At 34.7% G+C, this 13,394-nt stretch overlaps 1 protein-coding gene across 1 annotated transcript; it reads left to right on the plus strand.

Annotated features, from left to right (window-relative positions):
• Positions 1 to 4,354: 4,354 nt before the first annotated feature.
• Positions 4,355 to 12,462, plus strand: LOC307132511 (major histocompatibility complex class I-related gene protein-like). Its single transcript, XM_079826884.1, has 7 exons — positions 4,355 to 4,481; positions 7,320 to 7,568; positions 8,261 to 8,545; positions 10,526 to 10,816; positions 11,266 to 11,394; positions 11,498 to 11,545; positions 11,687 to 12,462. The coding sequence occupies exons 1-7, from the start codon at positions 4,433 to 4,435 to the stop codon at positions 11,707 to 11,709; spliced, it is 1,074 nt and encodes a 357-aa protein (XP_079683010.1). The 5' UTR covers positions 4,355 to 4,432; the 3' UTR covers positions 11,710 to 12,462.
• Positions 12,463 to 13,394: the final 932 nt, after the last annotated feature.

Here is a 13,394-nt window from a genome sequence, read left to right on the forward strand (position 1 = left end):
TTACACCATGATGATCACTTCAGGTGTGGTGCACTTGAAATATAACTTTTTTTTAACTAGTTATGTTTTTAAGTTGACTAGTTAAACATTTAAAACAAATTGAAATTGTAGAGAAAGAAAGAAAAATGCCATATCGCCCAGCTCTAAAAACACTAATCTGTTTCATTTTGTTTTCTGTCATGTGACCTTTTCCTTTAGACTGAGTTGATGCCAGTCTGGCTCTGAAATGAGTATGGGTTGCAAGTGTAAGAATTTGACAGGTTTGCTCTGGCTCCCCAGTGATGCTTACAGAGCTAGATTGTGGCTGCAGGCGGTGGGATTTCCATCAACTCCCGACACATCAAGATTGTTTGTATTTTTAAGTATTTTAAGTATTGTAAGTATTTTTCATGGGAGAGATTTTATAAACATGAGGACTATGGCATTGCTCATGGAGGTTTTCTCCGAAGAGAAGACACTGAACGAAGTCTCAAATGCCTTCCCATCCCTACAGGCCAGCCGGTAAGTGTCTTAATAACAATGATCTTGTCAGTCTTGCTGTCCTTTTGTGGTTTAAAGATGAATAAGTATCAGTTTGATTATTAAAAAATGAAATGATCGCAGACATTTTTTTTTTCAGTTTCACTTGAGATGCTGGCTGGAAACATTGGAATTTTGCCCAATGAACGCAGCTGAAGGAGGAAGTCTAAATATGGGGCACGTTCAACGCTCAAACCGGTGCGCAACGTTTTGCTACGGTTTCCGGTTGAACGTCATGTTTCCTGGAAACGGTGCGCACCGGTGTGCAACGGGTTTGAGATGCGTTTTTTCTCGTTTGGTGGGTGTGTCAAATATGTCAGTCCAATCAGCAGCAACATGTATATAAACCACGCGGTATTAAAGAGACAGCTCACACAATGGGTCCAAGTGAAGATGTTTACAAATGTGTCCGCTGCAGCTCAGTATACACAACAATTGAAGATATTAGAAGACATGATTGTCGTAAGAGTTTATATATATATATATATAGCCTATATATAATCAACATGATGATGTATTTATTTATATATTTAGCTTCATTGCAAGGCAAGTTTATTTATATACCAAATTTCATATATGGTAATTGCTTGATATAAAGTGAGAAAGAAAATACAAGCTATTAAAAAAGTAAGAACTAGAAATAAAATGATTTAAATTAGAATTGATTACCAGGAGATTAAAAAGTTAAATAAATGTGATTGGGGTGTTGTCATTTATTCTGGACGGTAAGGGCAGTGATTGCATGTATTTTGAAGTATTAAACACGTATTTACATCGATTTTATCAGGCTCCGAAAATTCCTCAAAAAGAACACAAAGAATGGCCTTCTCGGCTGCCATAGTTACAACTCTTGCGTCAACAGAACAGGGTGTTCAACGCAGCACCGTTACCGTTTAAAAAACGTTTTGCAACGTTTTGTCGGGGCTGAACGCAGCCATGGTCTTTGGTAAAATGAAATTATCGTGACGTCACACAGTCAGATTAGAAATGGCAGAGTAAATGGTTATAATCAGTTTTAGTTATTTGAAGCATTATATAATGTAACAGTTTTTTTCATGTCAACGAATGTTATTATAAAGTAATACCTATGTTCTATAATGAAGAATTGTGCGTAGGCTATTTTTGAACTTGGAAAAACGAAATGTATTGAACAGTTATATTTTGTCAGAAATGTATTACAGGTTGTTCATTAATTTGACATTTTGCAGATTTATCATTTTTTATGATTTAAGATTTATAAGATTTTTTTATGAAGAAATATTTATTAAAACGTGTTAAAATAGCAGTAGTTTAAAATATGCTTTATAAATCAAGCAATGGTTCGAAATAATCTTGTGTTCAGAATTCTCATTAGAATCAACTGACACGTCTTAATGAGACTTTAGTAAAGAAAGCTATTCTTGTTTTTGATATTAATTCGTTTTTGATCTGTCAGGTCTCCCATATGCATACACATACTGTATTATACATTATTTTAATATGGAGTTATATGAGCTTTTCCAACATTTAAAATAAAAAATGACTGCTACTTTATGCTTTTGTTATCTTTACTGTTTTTTGTTTTGTTTTAGGAAGCTACAGGAATTCCAAGATTTTGAATGTATTGTGTTCCTTATGTTTCAGGCTATAAATTAAAGCTTGTCTGGTGTTTGTATATGTCATATGTTATTATCAACGTCAATTATTAAAATCTTTTTGGAAAGCCTGTATTACAAATAAGATAAATAAAGAAAATAAGATCAAAGATTTAAACTACAAACAACAGCTATACATCAAATAAAGATACAAATAAAATCAACACTGTTTTTCAGGTATCTAACAGTATTTTTCAGGTATAGAAATTGAATAAAGTAATCAAATGTAAAACGACATTGCATATAATCTTCAATGTATAAATTACATAAAGATGAATCATTATTAAAGCTACAAAAGCTATTCAGTCAAGAGCAGTGAGTTATTTTATTGTTTGATTAACTTTAAAATTACACATTAGGCTGCTGTCACTTTAAGACAATGCACGGATTCCAGTTCTCTGATATTGTACACACTGTTACTGTCAAAACGATCCCGTTCACACTGATCTGTGAAAACAACTACAAACTGTATCATATTATGCATGCCTGGCCAGTAGTTGTCACTTTGTAAAGAAACACTAGCCTATAGACTGAATTTTCACAAATTTGCATTTTTGTAGTTTACACTAAGACAATAACGATTTTGTTTTCAAAAACTTGCACTTTGAAACCTGTTTTCAAAATGTAGCTTTTTCTGTCCCCCAAAACACTGTACTTTTTACAGGGATCCTCCAATCAGGATTTTACAGACTCAAGGCCCTGAATTTCAGAAAATGGAGGGAATTCCCACTTAGGTGACTCTTTTATGGTGGAGCATTTTTTTGATTTTTTAAAAAAAGCAAGTGCTGAAGTGTTTAAAAATAGTCACTGTTCAAATTTTTTTTTTAAATATGTGCAAATGAAAACCTTTTTATTTTAATGAAATGATTCTAGTTATTTTAATAAACATGTATGAATTGTACTCCTTCAGGAATATAATTATTTTACCCACACCAAACAGAGATTGAGACGGCACCTCTGCAATCATGTGCATGCCTTTATGCATCAACGTCGTCAGCATGAGATCATTTTTTCAGGTCAGCAAATTGAGACATCGCCAATTGAGTCATTTAGAAGCGTTTATCAGACGATAGCGATCGGGAGCCAATCAATCGAGCACCCTAGTAAACACCCCCTAATGGTTGGGGGTACACCAGGACCAAGGTTGGGAACAGCTGAATTAGAATACTGAGAAGTGCACATGATCTTGAGGTCATCAACAACAAATGTTATCCACTGCCACTATGCATATTCTGCTGCCTTTCATCAAAATTTCATTGTTGATCCAACATACTTTTAGGGCCCTATATACACATGGCGCAATGTAAGCCCAGGCGCGACTCAAGTGTTTTATACTAGTGTCAGCCCGACGCAGTTATAATTTTCACGTCCAGTGCCACGTTGTTTAAAGAGCAAAGTCACTCGTGCCCATCTGTTCGCCAGTGGATGTGCTGGTCTGAAAACAAGGTGTGTTCAGGCGCATTGTTGGCACGTTGCTATTTTGAGGCAACTGAAAAAGACTGTGCCTGTATTTTTTGTGTTATTTAAAGAGTGCATTAGTAATATGCGCCTAAATGCGGGTGCATAATGCCTAGTACACTCTGCGCAGCAGCACACAAACATTTTTAAATCTTAAAAATAAAAGGATTCCTCCCTTAGAAGCCTTCAGTCTTTCCGCTCGCAAAAATTAATCCACCATGGCGTGAGCGCATCTGGCTTTTAAAGGGAGATTTGTTTATTGCACATTATACCCAAAACACACCCATGACTCATTAAGAGAAAAGGTACAACCCTTTTAGACCATGCAAATGGTGCTCAGACCATTTTTTTCCTTCTTTAAACTAGTAAAAGTGGATTCAGATCAATGGACTAAGAGTGCACCTGCGCCATGCGCTTAGATCGTTAAAATAGGGCCCTTAATATTGATGTCGGTCTCATCCAAAATGATGGTTTGGATTAATTTTTACTCAGCATTGTATTAATGTCACCTTGCTATTTGAGTATATAATCTGCATTACAATAATACAAAATAATTAAAGATAACTAGCTAAAAATAATCAACATGGAAGAATTGTACTCCTTGTACCTTTTGAGGGAAACAGCAAGGAGATAGAATATCCCACTTTCTGTTTCTTTTTTTAACCTAAACTGGAAAGACCGGCAAAGCCGGCAAAGCCAGCAAAGAATTCTAAACATTAGTTCAAGACTCAATCTGTGATTTTAGTTAAGGCTGTAACCCTGAACAGTGAGAACATACACAATCACATGAGCTAAAGTGTGGGAATTCATTTATTGACAGAATGCAGACTCTTGTGTTTCTTTTGTCTTATTTGACAGCTGTTAAAGCAAGTAAGTTTGTTCACGTCAATTCTTTTTCTTGCAATCGTCATGTGCACATATATGTATATATATAGGCTATATATATTAGGCATGTGCCGGTATCAAGTTTTCATGTCCAGATTAAAATACAAATTGTTTAAGTTTGAAAATGAATAGCCTTAAGTCTTTAAGTATTAAGTATTTGGTTATGTGACGAGCAACGTAGCGAATACAGAAAACTCTTTTGTTTACGAGGCTTACCGGGGAAATGGCTGAATTTCTGCTGTTCCGTCAGCGCCCTCTGCTGTCAGAGAGTGAATGCGTGTGTCCTACACGCATTCCGCCATGTGCTCATGCACGTTGAGTTTGTTTACATCAGTGCACGTCCCTCTTTGACGTGTTGTTCATTTTAAACGGTTGATGGGGAAAGTATTCTTAAAATGCATTCTAAGAAATCGAAATAATTCGTAATAAATAATTATTCCCGGTATTTTGAAGTGCCCATGGTAACAATATCGTGCATGTTCATTATTGTTATATTACCGTGTACCGGCACATGTCTAATATATATATATATATATATATATATATATATATATATATATATATATATATATATATATATATATATATATATATATATATATATATATATATATATATATATATATATATATATATATATATATATATATATATATATATATATATATATATAGGCTATATATATATATATATAGGCTATATATATAGAACCTGTGAAATATCTGTTACTAAGATTTATTTGACACTCATTTGGACGGTTTCACATACTTAAGCTTAGTCCCTAAAATGCATGTTTGAGCTGTCTGAACTGTAAGCAACTTGCACTGACACATCTTAAAATGAGTGAAAAATCAGTGGCATTGTTTTGTCTCAAGATGCACAACAGTAATGTTTTTTTTTTTTTTTTTTTTTTTTTTTTTTCTACAGCACATTTATAAAAGCAACTTAAATGCCCCAATTGAACAAAGGCCTACCCCTGGCTCAATCTAAGCATTGTCTGTGAAACTGGGTCATATTTCTTAGAAAACAATTTTGTTATTTATTATTTCTACTATGTACTCTTGGCATCCTTTTGCTTTTTTTGAGTAGCAGATTTTGATTATTTATTTATCTACAGTGTCACTAATTCATTTTAGAACATAAGGCAGAGGAGAGAGAGGGAAGTAAACAATTTTTGGAAGGGTGCAACTCTGACAACATTGGTGGCATGTGATGTTTACTGCCTTTCTAGCACAGGCACCAGCAGACACTAAACCCAGATTCTGCACATAACTTCCTGAATCTGGTGGAAAGATAAAAAGTGGCTCTGGACTTTCTAGCACAGAGTGGCCCATGCAGTCTGCAACACACCACAGATAACACATTGGCTCATTTTGCGCAAAGCAATTTTTAACACCACTTACTAACTTAAAAATATAAATACTAATATAAAAACGAACTTAGAAATAAATAAAAGGTATTTTGTGCTTATTACAATTAATAAATGAGTCAGACTTCTTTGTTATAATTTGTCCAATTTTTCCTGGTGTACATTGCAAATGCAATTTTGAAGAATTTGTACACAACTGTTTTCCATACAGGGACAATTTAATATCAATCAAAGCTGAACTTGTAACGTAACGCATGTGTCTTTATGGTGCGTCTTTCTAGTGGTTAGTATTTGTCCACCTATGGAGAAATTTGCCAGAGGTGAGCAGTTTGCATCGCTGGATATTACTGTCGCCGTTTAACATTAGAGTGGCCATTTCTATAACACCAAAAAGAAGAACACTTTGCAGGATACATTGAAGCCAGGATAAAAACTGAAAAATAATCCCAAACCCTTTTCAATGTGTCATCACATACTGTTTACAAATGCATAAATAATGCAATAAGATTAATGTTTTAAATAAAAATATATATTGAATATAGAAATATGAAATTTTGGGGAAAAAATGACATTATACTTGGACATATGACATATAACTGGCAACAAGTCACTGTTTTAATAAATTATTAATTAATTTGTTCAAAACGGCTGATTCATTCAGGAATGAAGCAAGTGACTATCTTTATGAAATGGGTCAATAGCTATGTTTCCAACCACCTATTTTTATGCACGTTTTAGGGTATCGCATTAAAAAAATGCTGGACGGAAATGCCAAACTGCGTATAAAAAACGTATACACTCAATTGAGTCTGCAACAAGGCACAAAGGTGTGATTGATGGACTTCTATTAATGCCACTAACGGGCCTGGGCTTATGATGAAAATGCTGTTATGTTGTGAAAACATCTTTTTTCTGTGGTTGCAGAGCATACTTCTGGGGAGGTACATGATTTGTGTACCTCGTCCACCACTGATACTCAAATAGGCTACTACAATGATTTATAATTAGGCCTTTCCTGCTATTTAAAAAAAAAAAAGCTAACAAGATCTTTTGCATTGTTTGACTTTCTGATTGGTGCAATTTTCTCCATCATGGGTAATGTAGGAATTCTGCTGTTAAACACAATAAAAAAAATTAAATAATGCAGACTGAAGTCTTCAGCAGAAGCAAATCCCATCGATTAACAACATCGTAGCTCACAGTATAGGACTTTCAATAGTGAAGTGAAGTGAAGTGACCAAGTGTGGCCAAGTATGGTGACCCATACTTGGAATTTGTGCTCTGCATTTAACCCATCCAAGTGCACACACACACACCGTGAACACACACCCAGAGAACCGTTTTTACTTCTGGAGTCTGACTATAGCACTCTATTACTCATAGAATAGCAAAAGTTAAGAATCTGTCAGAAAATGTTTTATTTAGCAGTGTTATCCTTTTGGATGCTTCCACAGGTTCTCACTCACTGATGGTTTTCGCCACATATATTGTTGGACAGTCGCAGTTTCCTGAGTTCACTGTTGTGCTGATGTTAGATGATGTGCAAGTGATGTATTATGACTCAATATCAAAGAAATCTGTCCACCGGAGTCAAAATAATTCAAATGATGACAATGATTCTGGTCATAGTATATTAAAAGAAATTGAGGAGATCATGAAAGATCGAACATTTTATCTTAAGGACCACCAAAATCTCACTGATGGTAAGTCCAAGCCTAAATTTTTGTATTACCAGCAATCCCCTGTATATGTTTGTATTGCAGCATATTTGTTATTTCAAAAACAAAAAAATTAAAAATACTCTGATATTTTTGATAGATTTCTGACAACACATCTTAGTTTAGTCTCTGATAAATGTTAGATAACAATATGATCTGAAGAAGCAACATCCCAGCTAACAAGGAACTTTCTCAGAATTTTGGCTAATATTCTGACAAGGTTCTCTCAAAGTTATGAACAGATGTTCTTCCAGCAATGTCAATATGATGTTCATTTAAAGTTATATTTAATAATGTTCTAAACATTTTAGCATAAAAACATTATTTATACATTGCGCATGGAATTTCTTTTGTGAAACGCATTAGTTGGACGTTCATCTAACATTTTTTAACTGAGACTTTTAAAGGTTCGTGAATGTTCAGAGTGCATTCATAAGTACGTTCCCATTATGTTCGCAGAATGATGAAATAGAATGTTTCTTTAACATTTGCATAACCAAGCATTTTGAACATTCAGAGAACATTCAGAAATAATGTTTTCATAACAACGGGGACGTTAGCAAAACATATTTTTTGTTAGCTGAGATGTTCTGTTGTTCATAAAAAGTGTCAATGTGTATTTTCTCAATGTCAGTGAAGAGTAATCTGTTATTACATTTTTCCCCATCCATTTTAAGGTTTTCATGTTTATCAGAAACGTGTAGGATGTGAATTGCTTGACAATGATCAGCCAGGTTTATTTCTTTCATGGGATGCTTTCAATGGGCAAAATACTGAAGCGTTCACCTTTGATGTGGTAAATAGAACTATGCAAATGAATTTACCATGGATGCGAATAAAAGGCTTGGGTGAAATGGAATTGCTTCAAGTGAAATTTGAGTATGAACATGTTTATCATCCTGTTTGCATGAAAACTTTGCGGAAATTCCTGGAAAAAGAAAAGAACACTGTGATGCGAAAAGGTGAGTCAGACTTAGTTCAGAGTTAGTTCACCCAAAAGTGAAAATTACCCAATTTACTTACCCTCAAGCTATCCTAAGTCAATGTCCTGGCTCTTCCAAGCTTTATAATGGCAGTGAATGGGGGTCTAGATTTTGAAGGCCAAAAAAGTGAGAGTGGAGTACTTTTATGATGGATGGATGCACTTTTTTAGCCTATTCACTGCCATTATAAAGCTCGGAAGAGCCCAGACATTTTTTAATATAACTCTGGTTGTATTCATCTGCATCAGGATGGCTTGAGGGTGAGTAAATCATGGGCTAATTAAAATTTTTGGGTGAAATATCACTTTAAGGCCCGTTCACACCAAGAACGATAACTATATTAGCGTCCACACCTACGGACTGCATCGTTTTGTTTATTCTAAGCACACGCTGCAGTTTATCTGCTGCTTTAAATGCTTGCGCTCTTTAAAGCAGGATGGATTTTGAATGACGGTCAGCATTTTTAGTGTCATCAACTGGGGGAAAAAAAATTCTGAAAAGTGATTATTTTCTCTGTGCCTTTAACATTATAGGCTACATGGTTTGAACTCTGCTATTCTTTTTTATTTAGAATGATTTTTAGAACTTTATCATTATAGTTATCGTCCTTGGTGTGAACAGGCCTTTAGTTTTATTGAAATAATAGTTTCCCCCTAAAAATTTGGATTCCAGGAGAAGTTGTTTCAGTACTTTATTCTTTTCCGTACAGTACAGACAAACGAGATATGAAAGCTATTGTTAAGGGCAGGAGTTTCAGTAACTTATGAACTAATTTAAGTCTGTTCCTCATATAAAGTTACCATAGCCTATTTTTTCAGAAGACTTTGATTATAGCACAAGAGTTGTTATATACACTGATCAGGCATAACATAATGACCACTGTACTGACTACTGTATACTGTATGACTACTGTAGCTCAAATTGCTCAAGAGTTTAATGCTGGGTCTGATAGAAAGGTGTCAGAATACATATGTGCACAGCGCAGTTTGTTTGCGCAGACCAGTCAGTGTTAGGTGGTGAACCCCTGGGGACCCGTCCCCCGCCGAAAGTGCCAACAGTGGGCACGTGAGCATTAGAACTGGACCACGGAGCAATGGAAGAAGGTGGCCTGGTCTGATGAATCACGTTTTCTTTTACATCACGAGGATTGCCGGGTGTGTGAGCGTCGCTTACCTGTGGAACCAGGATGCACTATGGGAAGAAGGCAAGCCAGGAGAGGCAATGTATTGCTTTGGGCAATGTTCTGCTGGGAAAATTTGTATCCTGCCATCCATGTAGATGTTACTTTGACACGTACCACCTACCTAAGCATTGTTGCAGACAATGTACACCCTTTCATACAAACGGTATTCTCTGTTGGCTGTGGCCGCTTTTAGCAGGATATTGTGCCCTGCCACAAAGCAAAAATGGTTCAGAAATGGTTTGAGGAGCACCACGACGAGTTAGAGGTGTTGACTTGGCCTTCAAATTCTTCAGATCTCAATCCAATTGAGCATCTGTGGGATGTGCTGAACAAACAAGTCCGATCTATGGAGGCCCCACCTCGCAACTTACAGGACTTAAAGGATCTGCTGCTAACATCTTGGTGCCAGATACCACAGCACACCTTCAGGGGTCTAGGGGAGACCATGACTCGACGGGTCAGGGCTGTTTTGGCAGCAAAAGAGGGACCAGAATACAATATTTGGAAGGTGGTTATAGTATTATGCCTGAGCAGTGTATATTGTCTTAATTGGAGCTTGCATGCTGTCACATTTTTCATTCCAAGTTTAAATATTTATTTAAAATGTAACTGAGAATATGACCATAAAGTAAAAAAGCAGGACTGACAGTAAAGACTAAATATTTGGGATGCTTTAAAATAAATCATATTACCATATGCATAAATGGCTGATGCATTGAATCCATTAGTATTGTCACAGTAATACTATCCACTATTTTTAACATTCCTTTCTAAAGTGAAACCCAGAGTCAGAATCCTTAAGAAGACACTCCCAGACTCTCAAGGGCTTCAGATCAGCTGTCTGGCCACTGGTTTTTACCCCCGTCACATTAACCTGACCCTGTTCAGAGATGGTCATTCTGTGGATGCTCATCAGATCACAGGAGGAGAGATTCTGCCCAACGGAGACGGAACTTACCAGATGAGGAAGAGTTTGGTGATCAGCGCAGAAGAACTACTTAAGGAACATAAATACAACTGCACAGCAAAATACCTCAACCTGGACAACAAACTGGACATTATGTTTGGTAAAGAAATATATATATATATTTTAAAAACAATCAGAACAATTTTAAATACATGGACAATAGACCCTTTTCACATTCTCGAGGTTCTCAGAAGGGGAAGTCGTCATAGTTGGATAACTGGCGGAAACGAGGGGTTTCGAGAGACTGAATCTTCAAACTAATAATTTCTTATTAGACTCTTTGACAAAAAAAGGTGATGTACAATGTATTATTAGAATATTAAGGAGTTTTTTGACCTTGGATACATGTAAACTTATTGTAGGTCTCCAATACAAAATGAGGAACCTATAAACTGGCATAAGAGGGGCACTTTAAGTTTAAAAAACAAACCAAAACAAAGCATCTAACACAACAGTGCCAATCTGTTGTTTCTTCATATGTGTCAAAATATAAATCTTAAAAGTTGAAATATTTGTTTTCTGACTGATTTACTTTGGTTTTTACCACAGATGAGGATCTGGAAAAATTGGACTTTGGTTCTTCTGCTCTGTCTGTAGTTATCAGTGTGTTGGTGTTAATGTGTGTGGCGGTTCTCATTATAACTGCACTCATCATATGGAGGAAGAGATGTGCTGCTGGTAAATGTTTTTATTCTTAATGTATTTAGAGAAAAGCAATCTAGTAAAGTTTATTGCATCTGAGGCAAAAAAAAAAGTTCACCTTTATGGTAATCTTTTTCAGGATTAGGCTCCAGTTCTTCACATCAAAGTGAATATTTGCCTGCTTCAGGTAAGCTCCTTAGAGTTGAACAGAAATGCATGAAATAAATTTACCATAAAACATTTATTTTGTATTTTTCATATTTAGAAACAAAATAATTTAAAATCACAGCATAATATTCTAACATTCTATTTATTTATTTATTTTCAGCTTTGGAGCAAGAAACAAAATGAAATATGAGCCCATTTATGGCCCTATATTATAATAGCTGTAGAATTCCCTGCTATTACCAATTTAGGCCATTTGGGTTATGCTATGAAAACCACCATCCCAAGATATGTTTATATACAATTCCAGATAATGTAATATTATATAATACTAAAGGCTTTATGAGGTATTAATGACTGCTTTTTACATGTCTTCTGCTTATAGTGGATGCTGATATCTTTTTTTATTTTGTTTAATTTTTTTTTCATTAAAAGGTTATATTTGTTACATCAGTTTTGTTCCTTTCGATATTAATTTAAAGGTGGAAAAAGACACCTTTATTTTTCTTGGATTGATTTTGTACATCTCAAAAACCTGTAATTTTAACAGTGTGTAGGCTACACACAGCTCAAAAAAGTATAGGGTTGGAGGATAAACGAACCATACAAGAGCTGTAGGCTATACGAGGCATATATTTTTAAGTAAGCTAAAAATTTTTTTGCTGGTGACACACACATTTTACACATGAATTTTAATTTGTTACCATCAAGGTGACGATTTAGGGCTTTGAAGTGTAAGTCAAATCGTTACAAAAATTATTGTGTGCCAACTGCGGTCAAAATTTTAAATGGGGAATCTTATGTCTGAGACATATGCTGTATTTCATATATTAGAATGTAGGCTTTTTATGTATGTATTGTGTTGTATTGTATACTGTCCGTGTCATGATGTCTAAGACAAATTTCCCAGGAACAGGACAATAAAGTATATTCTATTCTATTCTATTCTATTTATTCTATTCTAATAGGTTAATAATACTGTTCAAATGTCTTGATTTTTATGTTCACCAAGGCTGCATTTACCTGATAAAAAAACAAAACAGTAATGTTGTGAAATATTTTTACCAACCTTTAATTATTATTATTAGGCTATTAGTATTTATTTTTTAATCTTGTGATGGCAGAGCTACAGTCTTCAGTGTCACATGAGTCCCGACCCTTCAGAAATCATTCTAATAGGCCTACAATTAATTTTCTGCTCAAGAAACATTTCTTATTATTATCACATTTGAAAATGGTTGTGCTGCTTAATGAAGTGTGTGGAAACCATTATACAGCCATCTGTTTTCTGGATTCTTTATGAATAGGAAGTTCAGAAGAACAGTATTTATTTAAAATATAAATCATTTGTAACATTATGTCTTTACTGTAATTTTTTTACCAATATAATGCATTCTTGCTGAATAAAAGTTAACATTTTAATCATAGTGATTCCAAACTTTTGTCATGCAAATCTGATAAAAAAAAGCCAGAGTCAAGATGACAGAATGTCATAAATGTTTTAACATAGATTCAATAGTTTAAAGAAGTTTATTTTTTCAAGATTTAAAGTCAAAAGCGCTTCTAATGAAGCACAATTAAGAACCTACATGTTTATGAAACATACCCCCGGTTTAACAGAAAAGGCTTAAGGTGTTTTAACTGAAAGCATATCTTAAAATATGTCAGTGCAATTGTTTTGTCTCAAGATGCAACCATTAATGTTTTTTTTATTAAGGCATGATTACACTGTAAAAATAAATCAGATCTCCAATTGAAATTTTTTAGTGACTGATCACATCTACATTTTTTAGTTGGCCAAATTGAATTTCTGTGAATTAAATTGCATCAATGGTGCATCAGTGCTAGCACCACTGACTAAGGTGCTATAT

This window comes from Gobio gobio, assembly GCF_949357685.1.
Source record: "Gobio gobio genome assembly, chromosome: 10".
NCBI classification, from domain to species: domain Eukaryota; kingdom Metazoa; phylum Chordata; class Actinopteri; order Cypriniformes; family Gobionidae; genus Gobio; species Gobio gobio.